At 40.4% G+C, this 24262-nt stretch overlaps 1 protein-coding gene across 2 annotated transcripts in view; it reads right to left on the minus strand.

The window, feature by feature from the left end:
- The window catches only part of SYT10 (synaptotagmin 10), a gene marked incomplete at both ends in the record, with an annotated part of 35657 nt that extends 15011 nt beyond the window's left edge, over window positions 1-20646 (minus strand). The window contains 3 exons of one of the 2 annotated variants that reach the window (XM_082060407.1): window positions 1531-2095; window positions 8127-8484; window positions 20505-20646. In XM_082060407.1, the coding sequence (XP_081916533.1) occupies window positions 1531-2095; window positions 8127-8484; window positions 20505-20646 (1065 nt within the window). Of the gene's footprint in view, window positions 1-1530; window positions 2096-8126; window positions 8485-20495 lie in introns of both variants that reach the window. The other variant, XM_082060406.1, reaches the window with a different exon arrangement.
- Between the last annotated feature and the right edge of the window lie 3616 nt (window positions 20647-24262).

Raw genomic sequence — 24262 nt, forward strand, 5'->3', positions numbered from 1 at the left:
TCTAGTTATCAGCTAAAAATCACACACACATGCCTGTTGCAAAGTACCAGTGAGTGTTCATATCATTACTGAAGTATTAAAGACAATATCAAAGCTAGGAGATATTTAAAAAATTGTTACTGGACTATTATTCCAAGACCATAAACACAGATTCAATTTTAAGATGAGAACACAGTTCATAAACTTAGCTCAAATCTGAGCTTGAGAGCACTAAGTACACACAGATACCGTTTTCTGGAGGTGTGTCGGAGGCTGTTCAGCCCAGTTTAGTAGACCCAATGTTTTTGTGAATTCACATTCAAAAACTGTCTTCACTATGCTCTGTTCCCTAATATTTCTCATTTTTTGGGAAACACAGTGCTCATGCTCAAACTGGAAAGGAAATATCAGACCTCTTTGTCCTCCTAGCCATGCAGACCTAGACTTCCCTGTCTAGCAGGTATGAACAGCATGAAAACATTTGAGAAAAGAGACATGGGAAGTGTCTGACTCTCTTGAAGGGATGGTATGAAACTTCTATATCTGAAGCAGTGTCTGGTACTGCTCTGTCCTCTATTTATCGCCACTATAGAAGTCCAGTCCTTGTTCAGTCAAAGGTTGTCTCAGACTGTCTTGGATATCTCCACAGAACCAAGGTTGGGAAAATTTCTATGTAAATACCATAGTTGTTAAAACAAACAAACAAACAAACAAACAAACAAACAAACAAACAAAACAAACAGCAACAACAAAAAACACAAACCAAATCAAACAAGCAAAACAAACCCAAACCAAAACAACAACACCTCCCCCACACACACACCAAAACCCCAAACTAAACCAAAACCCTAACAACCCACAACTCATTTGTTTTTTCACCTCAAATTCCAACCAGAGAGGATGAGTTTGGATTTCAGTATTAACAAAGATAATGTTTAGGGACTGTTGTGTTTTCTGATGGTAGCCTGACATCCATCCTGTCATCCACGCACAGGCCTCCTTTTCTTGCTTGCAACAGTAAACAAATAATTTTTATTTCCTAACTCTACTTGCTTGTGTCTTGTGAGTTTTGCTAGTAACCAGGAGCAACAAAGATACATCTACTGGGGAACCTAAGCACAGGGCAGCCAGCAAAGAACATTTTAGATTTCAATGATTTTTAGACTCTCGTCCTTCACAAGATTCCAAACATATGAAAATCTCCTAACAAGTGCACGATGGGCCCTGTTGCTCAATAGATGGTCATTCTGAAGGACAAGGTATTTTGCTAACAGGAAAATGTTAATTGTTCTTGTTAAGCAGTGTCTTTTGTGACATACTATTTAATTAATAAACCTAATTCATATTTGTACAGTGAGCCATAAGGATGACAGTATGTTCCCAGAAGACTTTTTTTAGTTAATTAAATTTTATATGTTTCTAAGTACAAAGGAAAATATTGACAACATCTTTTTCTCCTTCCAGATTCTGCTGCTAAACAGGATGCTCTGCCACAAACTACAAAAGAGAAATGAAAATATCATGTTAATGCTTTTGGAACACATTACTTACTGTGGTGGCACAGTGGATGTCTTTCCATACATTGGCTTCCCTGGAGAGATCTGAGACTTCAAAAAGGTTATCAAGAATAACTTCCCCAATCATGTCATGTCTAGAAAATCTGTCAAAATCATAAACACTGAAATGCATTTTTCTGTTGCTGAGTTGGTCATAGGCTACAGGAAACTGAAAGGTTTCATCAAAGACAGGATTTAATGTCTTTCTGTGAACTCGTGTCTGAAACTTCTTTTTCCTATCTGGAAGCAGATAAATCTTAACGTAGGGGTCGGATGTTCCTGTGAAGTCTTTAGCAGGCAGATCTAAGGCTTTGACAATTGTGACAGCCAGAAGCTCATTCTCATAATCATACCGGAGAGTGAAGTTAAGTTTTCCACATGTTTTCACATCTTCTTGTTGCCCATCAGAATCCACAGACTTCTGCTTGTAGAGTTCTGGTTTTATTCTCCCAATGCTGGTCGTCGTCTCTCCCCTTTGCAAAATTGGGTCTGTCCCCATGTTAAAATCAACACTGGACACTTGCATTTGCCTTGGCAAGTGCCTCCTGAAAGAATTGTGCCTGCACACATACACACACACACACACACACAAAATGAGCCATGGTTATCTCCAGGAAAAGACCTGGCTATTGCTAAGTAGAAAATACAAGAACACCAAATTAGTAAGGGTTCCTCTCTTTGAAATAATTTTAAAATAACCACCCCCAATGTTTTGCAAGTGTTAAAACACCCTTGAGAGGAAATGTTTGTTCAAAATTAATTTCTTGCCCGAGAGACACCCAGTGTTCTGGCAATACATATATTCATAACCTTCTTGTCAGGCTATGGAGCTAAAACTGAATTCAGTTTCTTTCACGGAACAAGTTCACAGTTCCAACATTGCTTGATCCCACTGTGCTAGGCCCTGAATAAACTATAGCCAGGCAGGAAAAAAAAAAAAAAAAAAGAAAAAGAAAATCATTGGCAGAACTGTCATCAGTACTCCCTGGTTTATGGAGGCATTCCTTGCTAGTTTTCCAATCAAATATTTACCAAGCTTCACAGTGATCACTGTGAAAGGCACCTGAAAAGCTCATGCAAAGCGATGTCTGGAGGTTTTCAGCATAGTTCTTTGCCATCCTACAACATTTTAGATACACCTGCTTGGTATTTGCTACACTGAGGTACAGGCTCCTTCTCCAACCATACTGGGAACATTTTGTTCTGACTGCAATACATTTCAGAGTTCTTGTCAACATTTTTCTGTGATTGGGTTTTTCCTTTTGTCCCCACACTCTGCTGTGTAGTGCATTAGAAAACTGATTCCTGGACTCCTAGCAAGAAACAATATGTTTAAATCCTTGTAATTCTGAATAGTGTTGCATAAGCATATGTCTTTATGGGCTTATCTTGACTCATGAACATAAATGGAAATCTGTGCCTTTCCTGCTAAGAGTGAAATCAAACTCCTGGTATGCCATGCAGCCTTTTGGTAAAATAAAAACACTGGTCGAAAAGCTTCACAGAATTAATAATCAGTAGATGCCATTATGACCACACTGTCCAGTTTATTTTTGGACATTTTCACATTTCCTTGGTACTTCACTACTCCAACAATCTGTACTGGAAAAGCTCACTACCTCCTCCTGTGAGCGTACTGAGTTCCCATTAAAAAACACTTTAATTGTCAGAATTTCCTCTGCTTTTTGCAATCAATTGTTTATTAATGCCAAATGCAGCCTTGCCTTATTGCTTAGTTTCCCTGTGGTGTTGTGTTCTGAAAACAAGAGGTGTCACAGCTGTGTGTTTCTTTCTTTAAATCAGAAATGCAAATTGTCCATTTGAAAGCAACCAGGACTCATTTCATAGATATTATTTGTACTTTTGCTGTAAGTGAAGTTGTTGCAGAAAGCATGAAGAGCAAAACTACTGCAGTTCAGCTCAGCAGAGATACAAGAGGGTAATCTGCAGCCATTAAATAATAGACAAGAACGTTTCCCTGTTTGGCTGTTTCACTACTGGTAGGTGCAAGGAGCAGTCCTGTTGTAACACAAGAACAGGAGTGGGAGAACTTCATAGTCTAGATTTGAAGTAGCTCCAAAAAACCCAGGTGCTTTGATCTTAAATTTAGATGAACAATAGACTCCTCTTGTAGCACATTCTACCATATCTCTTTTTTTTTTTTTACAGACAAGTTGAAAGATTTTCTTCTCTCTTATATGTTAAAACTTGCCAAATTCATAGTATGTGATGTCTACATTCGAATGGAGTGAGGGGCAGAAAGGCCCATAACTAGTCAGAAAAGTAAAATATTGTCCTCAGGGAGTTTCAGGGCTGTCCTTGTGCACTTGTCCTCCAAGAAGTCCGGCCTCATAAATATGCTAAACATGGGGAAGGAAATGAACTCCACCCAAAATGTAATGGGAATAAAAGTTCAGACATGCAGCAACTGAGGCACTAGCTCTCTAGTATTTTTGACTAATAAAAAAGTCCAGGAGGACCTGTGTTACTGCTACTTCTATCTGTGCTAACGAAAACTGTGCAGGTAAGCCTTCCTGAGTACTCCTCACACCTGCAGCTGTAGTACTGGGATGGCCAGATAATCATGTTCAAATTCTACCGTAGATAAGCTGTAAAAAAACCTGCTTATGCAGAGGAAACTGTGAAGCTGACTGTATGGCATTTCCAGTTTGAGTAAAAACAGATAAATGAAAAATTCTCTTTTCCTTGAATTCTCTTGCATTTATGAGGATCTGAGTTAATACTTGTAAAAGTAAAATAGAATCCCCCAAACTGACGATTTCTGAGGTACCAACCTGCTTTCAAATTTTCAAACTTTATGCACATAAGATCCTCTAGTGAACATAGTCATTGTTGTGATCTGTCACTAAGTAAAACACTGCAGCTGTATGGCTATTCCCCATGGGAACCTGCAGTGCTTTTGCTCTAGTAAGCCAAAGTCCTAATTACATAGCGCCTAGTGTCTGTTCTGAGTCACAGCATTTCACCAAGATAGCTAATTGTTCTGTTAATTATTAAGATGTTTCATTGCTGTCATGGCAACATATTTATCTTCCTTTGTTCTGCAGTGACAAAGGAATTAATGAGTGTGGTAATGAAGTACAAGGATGTCAGGCAACCAGGTTGTGAAAATGCTGCAAAGCTACCAATGTGTGTAACTCCAGGTTCTTCTACCCCTGCTGGCTCTCCTGTCCCTCTGGCTGTTGTTATAACAGTCCTATAACAGACATGCCTTTGATAACTTAGAACATATGCATTTTGAGTGACAGTAAATCTGTATGTAATTTTCTATTATGATATAAAATTGCACTTACAAAATAATAACGATAGTACCAAGCTGATTTCTAACTCAGTAAGGCTGCCATATGTAAGATAAAAGAAAAGGATAGGATACTGATTTATGACATTACTTGAGAATTATGAGGGGTGGCTCTGGTACAGCTTTCCTGGATGACATTAAACTAATCTTTTCAACCAAATCCAGGAATGGACATCGTCACTTGTGGTATTTAAACAGAACAGAGGCTGCTGTCTCCTCCCTGCAGTCACTAAGGTCAACAGACTGACTTGTTTTTCTTTAGCCTTAACATTCCTAAGCAACTCATTTTTTGCCCTTGTGCCTCTTGGGAACTGACTTACTCTTTGAAGAGCTGAACAAGCTCCTCTCACACCTAATGCTAAAGAGCGAAAAGCAAGTCCTTTGAAAATATAGGTGAACATCTGAAGGAAGGAATATTATAGAAGAAATGAACTATATTACCGAATACTTTCAAAATTTATTGGGAAGGGTAGTTCTCAATAACACAGAGGAAAAAAAATGTAAATGAACACAATTGACGCAGGACTTTTATAATAGCTTACTGGTTCATTGGGATCAAGGACTAAAGAGTTGGGTTTGTTGTGGGTTTTTTTGTTTGGTTGGTTGGTTTGTTTTTTTAACAAGCAGGTCTTTTCATATTATTGGGGACTATGAAAATTATATAGTTCTAATCAAGCAGAAATTCATCATTTCCCTACATATATCTCCATGTTAAATACACAGTCCACAAAAAGTGATCAGGCACATTATATTATTGCTCTGAATAGTTTCTTAAAATCCTTATGCTTCAATTACAATAACTGAATATGATTTAATTCTTTTTATTAGGAGCTGATGGCTGCAAGAACCCATCACAGAAGTGATTACATCCTTTTCTTTGACCCAGCTCATGTGAGATCAGTGTAGAGGAGACAATCCAGACAGCAAATATTTCTCTTAAATCCTCTGTCAACTGAATACAGTTAAGAAACAGTGCATTTGGGTCACTCAGGACTTCTGAGTACAACAAAGCCATGTCAAAGACTGTACAAGAGAAAGCTATGCTACCTCTGTGACTGCTAATGGCTGCCCTTTATTTAGAGGTTCCCAATGAAGGACACCAGAGACAGTTTTTAGTCACTTCATGATCCAATATTCTGTGACACAAAGGAGGAGGACTAATGCAGAAAGCAGGTCTAAATGTCCAGCCTTCATCTCCTACATGACATTCTTGGCAGTAATAATTAATAAGGGCTGTGGAAAGAATAACTCACTTAAGGCTGGCACAGGTACAGAAAAAATGTATTAACAAACATAGAAAGGACCATTTCTGGGTAATTTTTAAGACACATATAATTCTAAACATGTTTTGTAGCAACGGTACAGAGTTTTTCAGCAAACTGTAAAGGAAGGTGATGTCTCCGAACACCCAAATTGGATAAGGTGGGACAACCAGGGTTACTCAAAGCAAAGGAACTGTCCCTCTGAGGAGAGATTTAACACTGATAATCTAGAGAGAATAAAAAGAAAAAGCTCCCTTACAAAGTTACCAACATGAGCAGAAAGAGCAGAATTGATGGCAGGTTTTAATTTTGTAAAACTGCCCTTGGCTTCATGAATATTTTATATGCATTTGGATCACAGTCCAAATCACTCTAGAGGTCTGTGGGAATGCTTTCACAGCCTGAAGCAGCTCTGGATCATGTCCCTGGAACTTCTTTCTTCTCCTATAGTACCACAGGGAGTATTCAAGCCCATTTAGCAGCCAGCTATTTCTCCTGTCTGTTCAGGAAGTCAGACAGTCTGACTACCTACAGGTTTACCTGTACGTGATGGATAAAACTCCTCCAGTTGATATCCTATTAGGTAATAGCAAGTTGTGTAATATCCTTGTCATGCTAAGCTGTATCAATTTTAGTCCCTCTGTGTTTAGTGTAACAGCTACAATTTCTAAGTTGTCTTCCCAGGATTTTGGAACTGTTCCTCTGAGTGGCTTGGATACTGTGCTCTCTCTCTCAGCAGATGGATACAGTAGCTGGAGCCAGGCACAGCCAGGGCAATGTGGCTTAAATCCAGCTGTACAGTCTCATAATTCAGGAGATGGTTCAGCTGCCGAAATAAGTTAGACCTCCCCTGGTTGTAGTGCTCTCGTTTTTGGGAGCCTCCTGTGGTTCCCTCTTGGCTGTTACACACTGTTGAAATATCTGGGAAAAAGCCCTTCAGCACTTGCCACCACCATCAGGGCACTGAGCTGGCAAAACACCATCTTAGAGACTCACAGAGGGCAGCAAGGTATGTGCCCACTATATGTAAAGCATGTGTCCTCTCCAATCTTATGCCTTCAAGAATCATTATAAATGAGAGCTTTTTTGCCTTTCCCCTGCATGTGTTCATTTAGCAAACATTTTATCGAGGAAAAGCTACTTCCTAAACAGTATTTGTATTCTTACGTATGGCATTATGCAACACTTCAGATGCCTTCTTTAGCCTTCATTGTCCCATTCTTTGTTTATAAAACATTCCCCCAACCTTTTTTTTTTTTTCTGATGTAGAAAGTGATCTTTACAATTCACTGTTTGTTTTCCATGCATTAAATTTGCTGACAGTATTTGAAGAAAACCTTGTTTGAAACTATAAATCACTGCACACATCTTCACTACTTTTCAATATAAACCAGTAAAAGACTGTCCTCCACTTTAATACAAAAGAAATCACTTCAGCAATACTACATGCTTGTAATTTATTTAAGGATTTATATAAAATCTGTACTACTTCAAGATCAGTCCATAAGGATCTGCATTCTTAGACTGGGATTTTAATTACTTTATAAGTGGCAAACCATGTCTTAAAGAAATGTGCCATCAACAACAAATCTGTCATTTATTTAGTGGAGAGGGAAACTTCCATCTGCAAAAGTAACTGCTGTGTCTGTTAAATATATTTCTGTGAAAAGCCAGACTTGCAGTACCTTAAAAAATAACACTGAAATAGATTTTCCTCTACACAAAACCTAAAATGGAACTGCTTGGAGAAGCAACATATGTATTTACAAAGTAGCAGGAGATATAGATTTGATGTTCATATGTTAAAATAATTATGTAACTGAAGGTACATGGTATGTTTCAGAATATTCTGTTCAAATGACACTGAGGCTTCACCTTTGCTTGACTGCTGTTTCACCCATAACTGCTAAGAAGTCAGTGAATAAACCAGGATCCTGGAAATTTTCATCAGTGTTCTGGCTCTACCTATTCCCATAAAATGTGCCACAAGTGTGAGTACCCCTGGCTTACCTTGAGGACGATGTGGGCTCAGTGATCTGCCTCTGCATGCGTGCATGTCTGATCAGATGCTCTTTCAGCGCGTTCTGGACCTCTGCTGGTATATCAGGTGAAGTGTGGCTAATTTTCAAGGCAGCTTCAAGTACCTTTGTTGTAGGTTTCCCATTTTCTTTAACTTCTTTTTTCTCACTGGTCTCAAAAACCTCTGTAGGAGCGCTGGAGTTGCTCTGAGGGACATTACTGGCATTGGAAGTGAGAGGTTTGCTTCTCCAGCAGGGCCAACACAACTTCCAAAAGACAAAAAGGGAGACTACCAGCAAGGCGAGCCCACAGAAGCTGACGACTACTGCTAATAGACTGACTGAGATGTCTGTAAGGAATTAGAAACAAAGATCATCATGACAGACGAACGTGGAGAGAAAAAACAATGACACAGGTAAGAAGACAGAAGCATTTTGAACATTATCTTGCGTAGACCTTTAAAGTCCTATTTAATTTTTTCTTTTTTTTTTCCTTTTAAATATCTAAGCCTATACCTTTAAAATGTTATAATTCTCTAATACCTGTTTCACAAATACTCCATATATTGTTGTTCAGGCCAGGGCCAGTGTCTGTACCACTAGGCATGCACGCAGTCAGACTTCTCAGGAAGTAAGGGACTAGCCAAATGGTCCCAAATACACCCAGACATTGTTGTCAAAGGGTGTCCACTCAGGAACACATCTTGCTGAAAAAGCTAAACCACAATAAACATTTTCTATAAGTGCACACGCAGACTGTCCGGTTCTAAACTGCTAGGCTGACACAAATTTCTTCAGGACTTGCCAAACTTTTGTTTATGTGATAACTGCTTCAGAAACATGTTAAAACCTAATGTTTAAGTTACATAAATAGGGATAGGACATAGTCTGTCATAAATAAGAAATTTCTAGGGTTAAATCTTGAGCTCTGGACCAAGACTGTGTTAGACGAAGACAGCACATACACATCAGCATCTAAAATTCTGCTCTGAAAATGCAGCTAGCTTCAGAGTACACTATACAATGCCCTGAGTTGTACAAAGACCATACTGTACACTTAGCTACCCCTGCTGCCCTGTATGTGACTTTTTCTGCCACAATTAGTTAGCATATCCAATAGCACTGCCAAAGATAGGAGAAGAGGTTTCATACCAACCAAATTCTGCGAACAGACTTGTATTTTAGGAGATGGTGGATCACCAGAAATGCCAGTTGAGCCCTAATTAGGAGTTTTATTCTATGTGACATGTTTCAGTTTGATTTTTCCAGTATCATGTAATATTATAAAATATAACTAAAAACATCCCTTTACTTTAGAAAAGAGCCTTTTTTGTGCTTTAAAAGTATTCAATAAATTCTGCTTAAATGTCCCTCAAGCAATGGTTGCTGCTGCTTAGTACAACAAGTTTTGACAGTTTAACAGCTAATATTCTGTATCCATAGCTCCAGGCTACAGGCTACTAAACCGAACCAATGGAAAAGTGCAACAAGAGTTTGAGTGTATTTTTCTAGAGGATCACAGGAAGAAAAATAGCCCTCTAGGTGTGTATTAGCTCCATGGAAGAGTATGTAGCTCACAGGTCCCTTTGAAAGATGAAGATTCCAATAGAAAATTTGGGAGCATTTTCTTTGTTAATATATAATATCCAGATATATCTCTCAGTAACAAACACTGAGCTTAAGGCCCATTCAACATGAAAACACATGAGAATTAGCAAAGGCAAATAGAAAATGTTCATAGACATAGATCTGTTAGATACAGTTCTGCTCGATCTTACTTCATCTACATCCTGGCCAGTGTCATGGGGAACTGGCAGAGAATGTGCTTCTTGATTTAAAGAGTTTGACACAAGCTGCTGCCCTGCCTTGAACAGCAGTGTGCCTCCTTGACCTTTTCCTGACAGTTCTGAGAAAGGTGTCCTCCTTTTCTGCCGGTAGTTAAATAACAAAATGGAGCCCTTGGAATATGCATGTCAGCTTAATGAGAAATTCATATGGCAAATTCTGATTTAAGATGGTTCCATACAACAAATGGATGCATGATTGCATCTAATAACAATGTAACACAAGAAGCAAACAATGTATGCCAAGTAGGGGTTATTAGGCTATTTGGCTTAATCTACTCTTCACACTGATATCCTTCCTGAGCCCAGGATTTTTTTTTGGCTTGTGCATGTTCTTTAGCAGATTGTCTGAAATTGACAATAAGAGAAGACATTAACAGATGCTGAGTTTACAACTTGTTTCAATGGCTAATCACCTTGTTGCACATTTGTATTTCTGATTTTTGTTTTTGTAGCTCTAATTTACAGTCATCACTTCTTTCATGATAGGCTTCGTAAGACATGCCTATGCAAAATACAAATAAACTAAACAGTTCCAGGAAACAAACCCAGGACTTGAAACTTAATTGCTTATATCAGTCCCTGGAATGGTTTTAAACTGGGCCAGTTCATACTCTTCCAGTCAATTTTAGGGAAAAGATCAGGTATTAGAGCAGGTCAGTGATCATTCTTAATAGGCTGTCTCTTTGTGGCCATTCTGTTTCAGCAGGTGACAGGCTTTAATAGCACGGAGAGAGGCTCTTACATGCCAGTTGGTCTCAGTGCCAGAGAATAGTCATAAGTGAATTTAATCTATTAATACAAAGGTATGTCCCACTGAAGAAACTTTTTTGGATAAATTGAACAAGCTGAATTTTCAATCAAGCTGGACAAAAATATTTTTCCATTCTCACAGCCTGATAAAATGTAGAACTCTTGAAAATGTTTGTGATCTACTAGAATTTTATTTTTTTTTTTTTAAAAAGAAATTCTGTTGTGAGTCATTTACAACATTATCAGCTCATTTTAGAGATGGTTGGCATAATTAGGTTACAATTTGAGAGGAAAGCTTTTAGAACTGAAAATTTTATTTTGTTTTTCATTTAGAAAATGTTGAAACAGGGTGTTTTTAACAACTTTGAAACTGCTAGAAACCTTTCAAAACCAGAAATATGAAACTTTATCCCTTCCAGCAGAGTTTCAATTTGATAAATAGATACTATCAGCTGAAAAACACCCCATCAAAGCATTTCTAGCTGATCTTATTCTAAGTTTTTCACTGCAAGGCATTTTTCAAGCCTTCAGATAACTTGGTGTTTCTTTTCAATACCTACTTCAGTATTTCAACATTCACTAAGATCTTTTTTCTATATTTCCATTAAACTATTTCAAATTCAAAATCAGACTCAAAATCTTTACAAAGAAAAGTATGTTTTATAGCCCTAAAAAAACCCACACATGAAACATTTGAAGTCTCAAGAGCAAAAATGTAGAAGCCAAATCAACAAACAGTTGTACAAATTATAGTCTTCATTCTTGCTATTTTACTAATAAATTAAACAACCTCATATATTGCACTTCAAAATACAACAAACACTTAAGCAGAAACATGAAGTAATTGTAGTTGCCAGGAATTTGATTTAAAAAATAGTTCATTAAAAAAACGTTAATACTACTTACTGCCATAATTGCTAAAAAGCAATTAGTATGCCATACAAGTTGACATAAAAAGCATATTGCTTCATTTCCTCACTTCTGACAGTCACTCAATTGAGAAATTGCAGGAGATTTGCTGTTATGTGAAGACTGCAATCATCTGCAGAAGAGCAGTCAAACCGAACTTCCCAGATGCTTTGCATGTTAGATTGGATATGTCTCTTTTATTACCTTTTTATAGGAAATTTGGCTTAAGAATACAAAACACTGTCAGTTGTGCAGACTAGGATTTTCTTCACTTCCCTGTCAAGGAAACTTGGTTGGGAAGGAAAATGGGTACTGAAAGATGGATGTGTCATCAGACCCAGGTTTCACTGTACAGATGTAAGTATTATTTAAAGATGCAGAACTGGTAACAAATTGAAAGACTGCCTGAGTTTTTAGAGGCAAAAGGAGATACACTCACTCTGCTGGGATTTTAATTGCCAACATTGTAAACAATGTTCTCACTCATCTCTGGTACAAAGGGAGAGAAAAATAATCTTGAACTACAAGCAGTTGTTTGACAACTCTTTTTCTGAACTGATAATGGTAGCTTGTCTTCAATGCTATGTTTCCACAAACAGGACATCTTCCTGATTATTAATCTGGACATGTAGCATTATGCTTTTGCCATTCCTGTTCACATGATGGATAAACTCAGGAATATGAAGAAAATCTTCTTTATCAAACACCCTCTTCTGATCAGTGGAAAAATCTTCCACTGACTACAGAGGAGTTACCATTTAATTCCTGGTGATATTCCTTCACTGACCTTTGTCTTTAATATCATTTTCATAGTCTTGATAAAATATCATAACTGAAAGAATGTATCCTCTTTCCTCATGATTTTCTGTTTAAAACTACTCTTTGAAGATAGGAGATTTTGGGCAATTTTGGACAAGGCATGTCTAGTTGGGAAGTTTGTGAATTCCACCTACCTGAAAATCTTATCCCTGCATTTTTTACATAAATCCTCGGAAATATTTCCACCATAAGAGACCCCTTGACAGCCAGTCTTTCATATTTGGCAAGTACTTCAGAAACATCCCCCCATTTTTTTTTTTCCTGGATGCTGGGCAATGTTTTAAGCAATGGTTTCTGTACTATGACTTCCAACAATTTGTTGCTTGAAACTTGCATTAGAAAAGTTCTGCACATGAATCCATTCACAAACATGCACATTGGCAGACTTCCATTTCCAAACCAAATTAAGTTTATTTACATTTTAGTCAGTCCCCTGAGACCATATGCCCCTTGATACTTAACTTTGGAAAGACATAGTCCACAAATCCATGATCTTGAATGGAGAAAGAGACCAGATACTGCCATGATGTAGCTGCCCATATGTATAAGGGGCAGGCACATGTCTGATGTGGACCATGCTAAAGAGAATGTACTCTTGCCAGAAAAGGAACAGGGGGAAAGGAATGCTTAGGAAAAAAGGGTTCTATTCCATTTCAACCCACCTCTTGGTCTCTGTCTGATCTTGATTCTCCTAAACATTTAAAGTATGTCTCTCTAACTTTTTTTCAGACATATTTTTTCTTTAACTTTTAATTTATTCTCTTGTTGATCAGCCATAAGGAACTTCGCCCATTCCATTGCAACCACTCTAGAGGGACTTCTTGTCAGCTCAATCAGATATATTAATACACCTCTGATTTTCTAGGATGTGGAGGGAAGCAGGAGCTCTATCAATTATAAAAGGTCTGAGTGTGATAAATTCCCCATGTCCCCATGTGTATGAACTGGTTGGTCCAACCCATCATTTCTGATGTTCAGTTTTCCTTGGGGAAATTTAAAGAACACAAAAAGTCACTGGTGCTCATTTTTCTTCAGCATTAGCAGATCTTCCACTACTACCTTTGTCTCAACCAAATCCTTTAAGATGGGGATATAATGTTTTAGTGTGCCTCAGAAAGCAACAGGTGCAGAGTCTTGTATTCTCTCTCATAACCTGAACCTGTCAAAACACCTGACTTAAATTTCATATGGCAAAAATAGCCTTTCACTTAGAAGCCTATGTGTGATCTCCTCTCCTGTTCTCATGGAGAAACATACTTTGAAGATCTTCCTCAAATCTTTTGACTATAGCCCAATTGCGAATGTGTTCCCTCTTATGCTATTAATTCAGTCTGATGTCTGAATTTGTTCAAAACAGCCATCTACTGGCTGGTATATCACTTTCAGTGCTAAGAGAGCTTTATGTTAGCACGTTTCTTGAGAGTCAGGGTATCAAATGAAGCCAGGCATCACTGTGATTTACAACATGATTACAGAATATAAAATTGTTCATCTCTTGTCAAAACCATTTTATCTAAGTTATATTATTTATTAATGCATCTGATAATCTATATCTGACCAACCACAAACGGAATGCCCTCTTTTGCCATTTCAAACTCCAGGTACGGGACTTTAGCTTATGTGATGTACAGCAGATGCCAGGTATTTCCCAAAAGCTTATTAGTCTTCTTCTAGACCACATAACCTCCTGTTATCTAGAAATCTGAAGGAATTTGCCACAACAGCTCTGTATTCATGAGTCTCAGTACATTATTTATGTGCTGTATGTAGCTAAAGGAGCTCGTAACTTTTGCCTGACTGGGCCATCATGTTTTGTGTGCAGTGTAGGAAGCAAAAGATGTTGCACTGAACATTGGCCTCTCCTCTTTAACACACCACATATAAATTATTTGGCTCCACTTCCAAGGTTTTTTCTGGCCTACCCACTTTCCTACTTGTCAGTTCTCAGTTAATTTCAATAGGAGGTAACTCCCACCTCTGCTCAACCCATGTCTGCCCGCCTTGCCTTCCATTAAACAAACAGCTTTGGGCTTGGTCGCATGCTGCTCTCACACTTGTGAGGATGTCTCTGCTGAATTAGGTGCATTTCTTGTTTTCACAGTTTGTTAACACTGGCTTTGCAAAGCATATTTTTCAGTAACCCGTTACTTTGCCCCCCAAAAGAACCCTGTATTTCTCTCTGGTAATAACTTTGTTCTGACCAGGTGACGAGCTATATCATAAATAATTCAATCAGTCTGTGAACTGTTCAGATGTTTATTATTTAATTTCCATCATGTTTCTCTGTAACAGAATGTTCAATTGTTTCACACAACAGTTACTTTCTCATGAAGAAAAATGTTCTCTTCTTGTATGACAGTCCTACACTGATGTCTTCACATTCCTTCAAGCCATTTCTGGTCCCCTTCATGCTTGCTTTGGCACAGTTGAGAAGAACTTTCAAGCATATGGCTGGGTAAATCTGTCCTTTCTCCTTCCTAAATGTATCCAAGCAGTGTAAGTATACCTACAGCTTATACTCTGTGCATGTGTGTGTGTTTGTTTAAAGGAACCAAGGCTAAATGTAAACGATCAGTTGCCATCAGGAGGTTGAGAGCTGTCGGGGAAGCAGCTGACAGTCAACGGGAGACTAATGTCAACTACAGCAGGAGGACCCATGACGTTACTCTTTAGGGAACAATGAGAGACTGTATTACAGAATGGCCATGTACTGGATGCTCCAGCATTTTCTTACTCCCTCTGTACTTCTGTAGTAAACTGGGGTAGGGTTACAACTTGCTAGGTTAAAATTTTATGGTAATAAAATGAGTAAAATATTTAGATTAATATAAAACAGTCCTGTAGAAGCTGAAGCCCTTTGTATGGTCAACTTTAAATAATTCATTGTCTGACAAGCAAAAAGAGAACATCACTCTCTAGAACTCTCTTGTCACTCTAGAGGGCTGAAATATGCCCTCCTGGCAGGAACGCAACTGAGTTCCCAGCTCTGTTATAAACATCAGTTCCCCATGAGAACTGATAATGAGATAGTGAAGTTCTGCAGGACCAACAGGCCTCAAAAAAAAGCAAAGATAGCTGAAAGTGCCCACCAGCTGAAAGTGCAGGGGACATACAAAGAATTTTAAGTATGTGTCCCTAGAGCAGGATGCTGAAGCTTCTCTCATTACATTATGCAATTGGCTTAACCTTCGGAAATACTCCCAACTGGGACTTTGATGTGCTTGGTTCCATTGAAAATGAGGAGGGATGCTTAACTGCCAAAATGAATTAGAGTCCTTTATTAATCAGATAACCTCAACCAAAATACAGGTATAACCAAGCTGCACAGATGAATTTTGGACACTTCTAGAAAATAATTTACTTGGATTAGAGATAAATTTTGTTAGGTGCAATATTGCCCATTGAGCTCCCATTCATTTTCCACCTGAACTCATCCTATTATTTGACAAATATCTCAATAATTTTGCTCAAATCTACTAGAAATAAAGGAGGTGTAAAACAAACAAATAAACAAACAAAACAGTTGCACAACTAATTCAGCATTTTGCCAAAAAAAAAAGTTAAACCCTGCAGAAGAAAGCTCACATAGTCACATAACTATATAAAGGTGCCATAAATGTAAACAGCTTCCTAATTTTTCCTCTCGAGCATTCTGCTGAGATGAGAGAATTAATAGTCCTTGTAATTACCAGGGCAGAAAATATAACAGCAGATGTCGTATCTTCACTAATTGTCTTAAGCTCTTAGAAATTTACAAAACAATTTATCTCACTAAGATTCTTTGCTGTGAGTTCCATAGATTAATTTTCCACTACACTAAATATGATTACCCCTTCTTGACCCAAGCAGTGAGTGTTAATTGAGGGTCTTAAGGTGGTGGTGGTGTCACTGAGAGGAAACTACTGAAGAATCAGGCATTTATTTGTTGTTATCCTGCTTGTCCATAATTAATGTCCAAATAATGTTCTCTGAGAACAAGAGGAATCAAACACATGGAGGTTATTTTTTATTGTTAGCAGCAAACCTGAATAGCTCTTCTTTCTGCTTTGTTGCTTCATTTTGTTGTACTCTGCCTTAGCAAACCCATAGTCATAATTTTTTTGTTCTGATTGTGTTTCTGGCTCTCTCTTCTTTGTGTTTGATTCTGTAATGCCTGTTATTCTTCTTTGTCATACCTAGACAACTACACTATAAAAAAAAAAAATCAGTACCCAGCCTTTCTGCTTGCCAATAAACCTTCTTGGGTCACCAGGTTAATATTGTCTCATATTTTGCTTTGAGTCTGTGATTGGGTGGTGCATCTTTTGTCTCAAGTAGCTGATTCCTGTGAGGAGCCTGGCTGCTTTTCATGGTCTAGCTGAACAGAAAGCAATTGTCACACCCACCAACATAACCATATCACAACAGATCTAGCTGCCTTTTTTAATGTTTTCGACTTCCAAAGCACGTTTTTATTCTATTATTTTATTTTATATATATTATTTTATTAAACAGAAAAGGTCTACTTTCCTTTTCATCATATATTCTTTTACTTTATGAAGTGTTTCTTGCACTGTTCTTTGCTTTCCAAATATGAGTCTCCTCATCTTTTTTAGACTTCTTTCCTCCAATGAAATCCCATTACTGATTTTTACTTATGCTACCTTTGTGACACTTTTAGGCATGTTCTTTTTGAGATGTGGAAAATTGAATAAACCCACCATTTGAAGAGAGAACATGCTATCCCTATATGGCCAACTATTATTTTCTGTCTTCTTTATACTACCTCCTGGACTATTTACTTTTTGGATTTTCATTGAATTTTTACCTGTGATTCTATAACATAATGACATGCAATAATAAAGCATTATTCTGTAATAAACCTCTCACAATCTTTTATCTTCTCCACATCTTCCAGAAGTCCTCCTCACAACTCAGGTATCTTCTTACTCTTACTACAGTAGTTCCTTCTCCACACACTTCAGTGCTTGTTGCAGGAGCTAATTCCCAATACACTGCTATAGCTGAAGCCCCACGGAGCAAGTAACTGAACTGGTTCCATGATGGCGTGTCACCAACTGTGGGCATATGCTGAGAAAGTTCTTCCCGCATCATCATTTGGGAGATACAGCAAAACCGATAGGGCTAAATTAGCCATTCCTCCTCTCTACATTACAGCTGCAGCCACACGACACTAGAACTGTGCAGAATTTACTCAGCCACAGAAGGATATGGTGACATGATAAGGACTCTCACACCAAATGCTATCACCCTATTTATGAGACACAGATGTTTCAAGAAAATATAAACTTTTATGGCTTCCCACTCAGAATGATGATGGAGAACACTTAATGCTTCTACCTTTAATTAATAGGAACTATGGATGTTCAACACTGTGGACAATATTAACTTTATCCATAATGATGATAATGAACTCTTTGTGCATTTAAAGAGCAGAAGAGATGGGATGTTTCACCTTTCAATGACCACATTTGTCTCAGCATGGACACTGTTTACAATCTTACAGTTAATAAATTTCATGTGACTGATATTTATGTCTTGTCTATCCAAGTGTTCACGTATTAAAAGGTTGTCAGTTATCAACGACAGTGTATCTGCTCCTTGTCTGGAACCAGAAAGTGTTAATATATGCTCACTGGCAGTGTTATTAATGTTTAATTTGTGTGCCAATAAAGTCGACACTGATCATCTAATAGTAGTTTCCTTTTACGGAGGAAGAGGTGAGATTTAGGAACTCAGCTGAGATCTGAGACCCAGTGGTTGAAGCCCCTGGTCTGTTAATTATCATGTTTTTTCTAATCCAACATTTGCAAATTAGTCAGGGTTTACAAATGAAAAAATGGGAAGATGGTTGACTTTGAAGAAATGTCTGAAAAGAAGATCCTGTTACTGTACACAGTGCAATATCAAGGCAAATGTTGAAGATTCAGACTTCACAAACAGCAAACCTTGATTTACCTCGTGGGACATTTTTGCATCCTTCACATCGCACCTGTTAATATATCCACTTTGTTTTTATATGACACCTAATACTGGCTCCCCGTGCAGTACTCTCTAATAGTTGTATAGAGAAACTATTATTTTCAGAGCCAAATTTCCCAGGCTCTTTAAGATGTTTTTATTTTCATGCAACCTTCTACGATTCGGACCAAAAGAACTAACACAGTGTGTGACCGGAATACGCTTGGTAGTTTGCATTACAAAGCACAGCAACTGCAGGATCTGTGCTGGTGGAAGTACGCTAGGATCCCTGGCCATCCCTGAACCCTGCTGCCCTGGTCGTGGGGCTGGCGGGGTAAGGGGCGCCCGTGGCAGACCAAGCCCCACTGGGCCGGGCTGGGCTGGATTGGGCAGAGTCGCCCCCCTCAGCCCGCGCTGCCACTCCTGGACACACCCGCCTCAAGCGCAAAGCTCTGGGAGAACCGTGAAGGTACCAGAGTCTGAAAGAAGAATCGCTGCTCTTTCAGACAACAGTTATTTGCTCTGAGGTGCTACAAATACCCTGGAATTTCCAGTAAAATCTGTGGGCAGCAAGAGAACAACAACAACAACAAAAGTAACAGCTGCGGTGGTGGCAGCTGGAGCACATGCTGAGGACCTGCTGCTTTTCATGACTTGGTGTTAATTTATTTAATTTGCACTGTACGCTTGTTATTTGCTGACCACAATGCAAGCTGTCTATTTGCATTTATGGACAGACAGGTTACCAATCCATTCTGGAAGAAATTAAGCACAGACCTTGGACTAATTTTCTAGCCCTGTCCTAAAAACAAGTACCATGGAAAGCAAGGGGTCCAGAGTGTATTACACAGAGTAACGCAACAGGGCAGAGCCAATCCCTGAAGATCCTGCCAATCCAGAAATCGGTGACCAAATATACCACTGTTAGGAAGCCAAGTCATGGTTTGGACCCCGACAATTTTTTCTGCCTTCGGAATATTTAAATTAACCCGAATTCCCTCCTCCCTCTCTCCCCCTCAGTTCTCCTGAACGAGTGCTGGACCGGACCAGAGGGCTGCCCTGACACCACAGGTTCCCACCGGCTGTCAGAAGGCTCTCCTGCCGTCCTCAGCGATTAACGGAGAGGATGTAAAATATCTCAAGCCCCGCTCAGAAAGGGCCACGGGGGCTCTGTCAAGTTTCATCGCACGGATACTCTAAGCCATGGCTTGGCTGTGCCCCGAGCCCGGGCTGCGTCCCGAGCTGTGGCGGCATCTGCCCGTCCTCCCCTCCGCCTGCCCCGCCGACCCGCGCGGGGCCGCCCGGCCGCCTCGCCCACCGCTCCCCGCCGCACCTCCCCACAAGGCGCCGCCAGCCCTGTGCTCGGGGCCGCCAGCGCCACACGCCAAACACAGAACGACGGCTGGGGAGAAGAGAATGACCAGGCGCAAACCACGCGCGGCGCGCCCGTCGCACGGAAATGCTGCCCACCCGTGACAAGAGCAGCAAGCGCAGCCCTCTCCGCCGCTCCCCGCACACACGGCCCCACAAACACATGCAACTGAGTGGGTCTGAGCTTTGCATAAAGGGAAACTCCCACCGCGGGGAAAACAGTGCTGAAGCGCAGCTGCGGGAGGCAAACGAGCGAGCTGCGAGGGGCAAGGGGCCGTCTCTGGCGGCGCGGCTCCAGCCGACGGCGGGGATCGCACGTCGGAGGCGACTTCTCTCCCCTCGGAGCCTCTCAGTGCTCCCCGTCCACCCGCATGCACCCCTGCCCGAGGCCCCACGTCTCCCCCTTCGCCTCCAGGGCGATGGTCCCCACCCCAGCCTTGGGGATCACCCCGTGGCGGCGACTCAGCGGTCCCGGTGCTTCCCTCGCTGCTTCCCGGTCGCGGGAGTCTTCGCGGCTCCGAAAGGGAGATGATTTTAAAGCGAGCTGTGTGTCTGCCCCCCCCTCCGCCCCCTCCGCACGCAGGGAAAGCAAAGGAAAAAGTTGCGCTCTTCGGCCGCCCACGCCGGCGCTGTCCGCCCCACGGTGGCGGCAGGACGAGCGCGGCAGCGGCCGGGACCGGGGGCGGCGGGGCCGGTACGGGTACCTGTGCCACCGATGCCCTGACGGGCGGTCTCCAGGGGGAAGATGCCGGCGCACTTCTCCCTCTCCACCTGTCCGCCCAGGCATAGCTCCGAGATGATCTGTAGCGCTTTGTGGCAGAGGCTGCCCACGCCGTCCTCCGCGGAGAAACTCATCTTCTGTCCCGGCCGCCCGCTAAGCCATTCCCGGCGCGGGACGGCTCCGCACCCGACCCGCGCAGCCTCCCGCGGGGAGCAGAGCGGGGCGGAGCGGCGGCGGCGGGAGCGGAGCGGCGGGCGCGGCGCGAGTGAACCCGCGCTCTCATCCGAAGAAGTAGTGAAGGGGGGGGAAGGGAGAGACAAAAAAAAGGGGGGGGGAGAGGGAAAAAATACAAAGCGGGGGGGAATAAGCATCCACTTAGCAACGCCTTTTGTGCCTAGCGGGCTTCGGTAGGCGGCTCGGCCAATGGCAGCCCAGCGCAGGGGGGCAGGTAGCGGGAGGGCTCCTCGCATCCCCCGGGGAAACTTTTCCTTCCCCCGCCCCACGGCCGGGCGAGGGGCGGCGGCGGCCGGGACGACTCCTGGGGAGACGGGCGGGCGGCGGCCTTGGTCAGGGGCTGCGCAGCGACGAGCGGAGCGGTGCGGGTGTTGCACTGGTGCCGGCGGGCCGAGTCCTGCCCCCTTCCCATGCCAGGACCCCCGATAGCAGCGGCGCGCTCCGTGCGGAGCTTTTCGGTCGCTCGTCGTGTCGGCAGAACGAAGCAGAGGTTAGACCCCAACACTCTCCCGAAACGTTTTTCCCGAAACGCTGTTTCTTAGGTGACCTGGGCAGTTAACGTTCAATACGGTCTACCGGGCAACGTCAGATAACTTCATTAACCAAATCACCATCTCCACTACACTTTTCAGCAGTAGAGTTATGGAATAGGTGACTTTGGCTATTTCTCTAACTTGTAAGGGAGTTAGACTAGCCCTCGGGTTGTCCGGTCTATTTCCTCAACAAGTTCTGTAAAATTGTGGGGGTTTTTGGTTTGGTTGTTTTTTTTTTATAGATATAAAAGTTCCAGATACTGGGTGTACTTGCAAATACTTCTAAAAATCGGTACAGCATATGCTGCTGGTGGTTGTTTCCGTTATTGGCTGCACAGCCGAACAAGACTTAAGTTGTTCATTTGTTCATATACTTACTGAAATTCTGATACATTTTTATATTTGTGAAGCAAAATGCTTCTACTTTGATGGTATATGTATGTCTTTCAATACTTAATTCTAATTAGGCATAGCTGAAAGGAAGTCTGCTAGCTGTTTGCTAAACGGCACTGCCTGTAATCTGCTGCTAGGGTGTCTTGGTTTCATAAGCAAGAGAAGTTAACTTGTGCACTGCTGTGCTTTTTTCTTTTTCTTGTTTTTTCTTTTTTTGCTCCAGATTTTGAAATTTTTATCTATTACCTAAAGATTAATCACTTTTCAAAAACCTGCAAAGTTTAACATTTGAAAACTTTATAGCCATCAATAACTGTAAATTATGAAATAATACAGAAATGTTTATTCCAGTTTTGATTCTGAAATTCTGTACTTTATATAGTATAGCTACTCATAAAAAAGACAAGATGATACTTCTAAAAATCAGCCTTTTTGCATTTTAAAGGCTCACGTGTTTATACATATGAAGTCATACACATGTATGTTTCAAAATCTTAGGAAAGGAATAGACTGTTGTATACAAACTGTAACATCAACAGAAATTCTGTTCCATAAAGCTTTTTCACAGACACAGCAGACATTTTCAAAAGTATCAGATGCTACTAAAGAAATCATTCCCCATTCAATGCATTTCCTGAGACTAGCATTGTCAAAACTCTATGTTATTTCTGCAAAATGTTCTGACAAATCCTAGAATGTTTAGACTAGAACTAGTCAGGGCATAGAACTGTGTAGTACTATTTGAAGACTCATTTCACCCTCATAGGGACCTAAATCTCTACAATTATCTTATGAAAATAAGCTTGTGAGCAATGATAAGATATGTACATATTTTCATTACAGTGAAGGTAACTGATGCCTACTTCCAGACTTCAAAATATGAACATATTTACTGTTCATGTGACATTTACAGTTCTGTTCCCAAAATTCTGTCATGCACCACCAACTAATAATTAAGCAGTCTGTTTATCTTTGAGACATATTCAGAGCTCCAGCAGAAGCTAACAGGAGATGCATGTACAGACAGATGAAGGAAGGGTCTTAAACAGAGATTGGTTTTAATGAAGTAAGCACTGCGTTTAAAGGCTGAGACCCAAGCTTTTAACATTTTTAAACCTTTCTACAGAATATTGTTGTGCCCTTGAATATATCATGCAGTACATGAGTGAAATATTTTGTCTCTGAAGTTACTAGCAGTTTTGACATTGATTGTAATAGAGTCAAGATTTCACATATAGATTGCCACCCTACTTGTTTACTTATGTTTACTTATGTAGTGAGACTTCGGTACATTCTTATATTCTTCACCTTTGCACACAAGATCTTCCTTTCAGTGAAGATTGTACCACCTTATTAGTATTACTATTTATAGTATTGATAAGTAAATAGATACAGAAAATCACAAACAGATATACTCTACATTAGTAATTTTAAAAAACAAAACAAAACAAAACAAAGACTGAGATGTTCAGGTAGATGTCTGTAGACAGGTACCCAACTGGTACCTCTCTTAGCTGTTCTAGTACTTCTAAAAATGCTTTCAGGTATATAGAAAATACCAGTCACAGTAAGTAGTATCACTGTTTATCATATGGATCACCATCTAAATCCTGTTCTTCAGTAAGCAGCATGGATATAAACTTTAATTCATCAACAGAATAGTTTTTATCAGCCTAAGTACTATGAGATGAGTTTCACTAGGAGACAAAATATTCTTCTGGTGAGGTATGCTGACAGTTTTGTCCTAAACCAGATTCAGACATATCTTTTGTTGTTGGGGTCAAGTTATTGATAAAAAAAAAAAATCTTCACTTTTGTATTAAGGAGTTTAGTCCAAAAGGTGAATTCAGACTAGGAATCATGGCATTTTCTCCAATGCGTTCTTTCAGTGGAAAACTGCTTTTTCTGCATATGAAAGGATATAAAAGCTTGTTTTCTAGCTTCAGCTCCCACTGTTTGGATTTTCAATAGCCTGGCAGTTTTTAAATGAATATGCAGTTGCACTGTGTGCCTTTGTATCCACAAAGACCATTTCCCCCTTGGAAGTGCTCTCAGGCTGTCTCACCACATGTGATTTGCTAGGACACAGGGGACTCACGCCTCATGGTTTTCAGCTTCTGGGATCACATCAGACCTTATCCACTCTTGCTGTGATGACTGCTGGTCATTACTGAGTCTGTACTGGCTTGACCACTTTAGGTCAATTGCTGTTGACAAAGGAGGAAATGTCATTTTTTTCACATTAATTGAATGTATTCACATCCTCCTGTTGTCTGTGCAATATCCAACCAGTTATTAGGGTACTATGCTTTGGACTGGAAAAATGTGGGAAAAATAACCGGTTTTGTAAGATGTATCCTTTAACAAATACTGTGTTCGGATTTTTGAAGTTTAGTCAATGTGGGTAGCCTAAAGGCAGATAAGGTTCATACGTCTTTCAGAGTTAAGCTGCTGTACTATGTGTAAAGCCACAAATTATACAGTGCAAATGAGTGAAGGTCCAGTAATTTGCGAAGGAAGAATGGATTGGTCTAGTGAGTATCAAGTCAAAAGTGGTCTCTCTGCTGCAGGTGATAAGCAAATGTAAGAA

This window comes from Streptopelia decaocto (genome assembly GCF_964273445.1).
Source record: "Streptopelia decaocto genome assembly, chromosome: 1".
Classification (NCBI taxonomy): Eukaryota; Metazoa; Chordata; class Aves; order Columbiformes; family Columbidae; genus Streptopelia; species Streptopelia decaocto.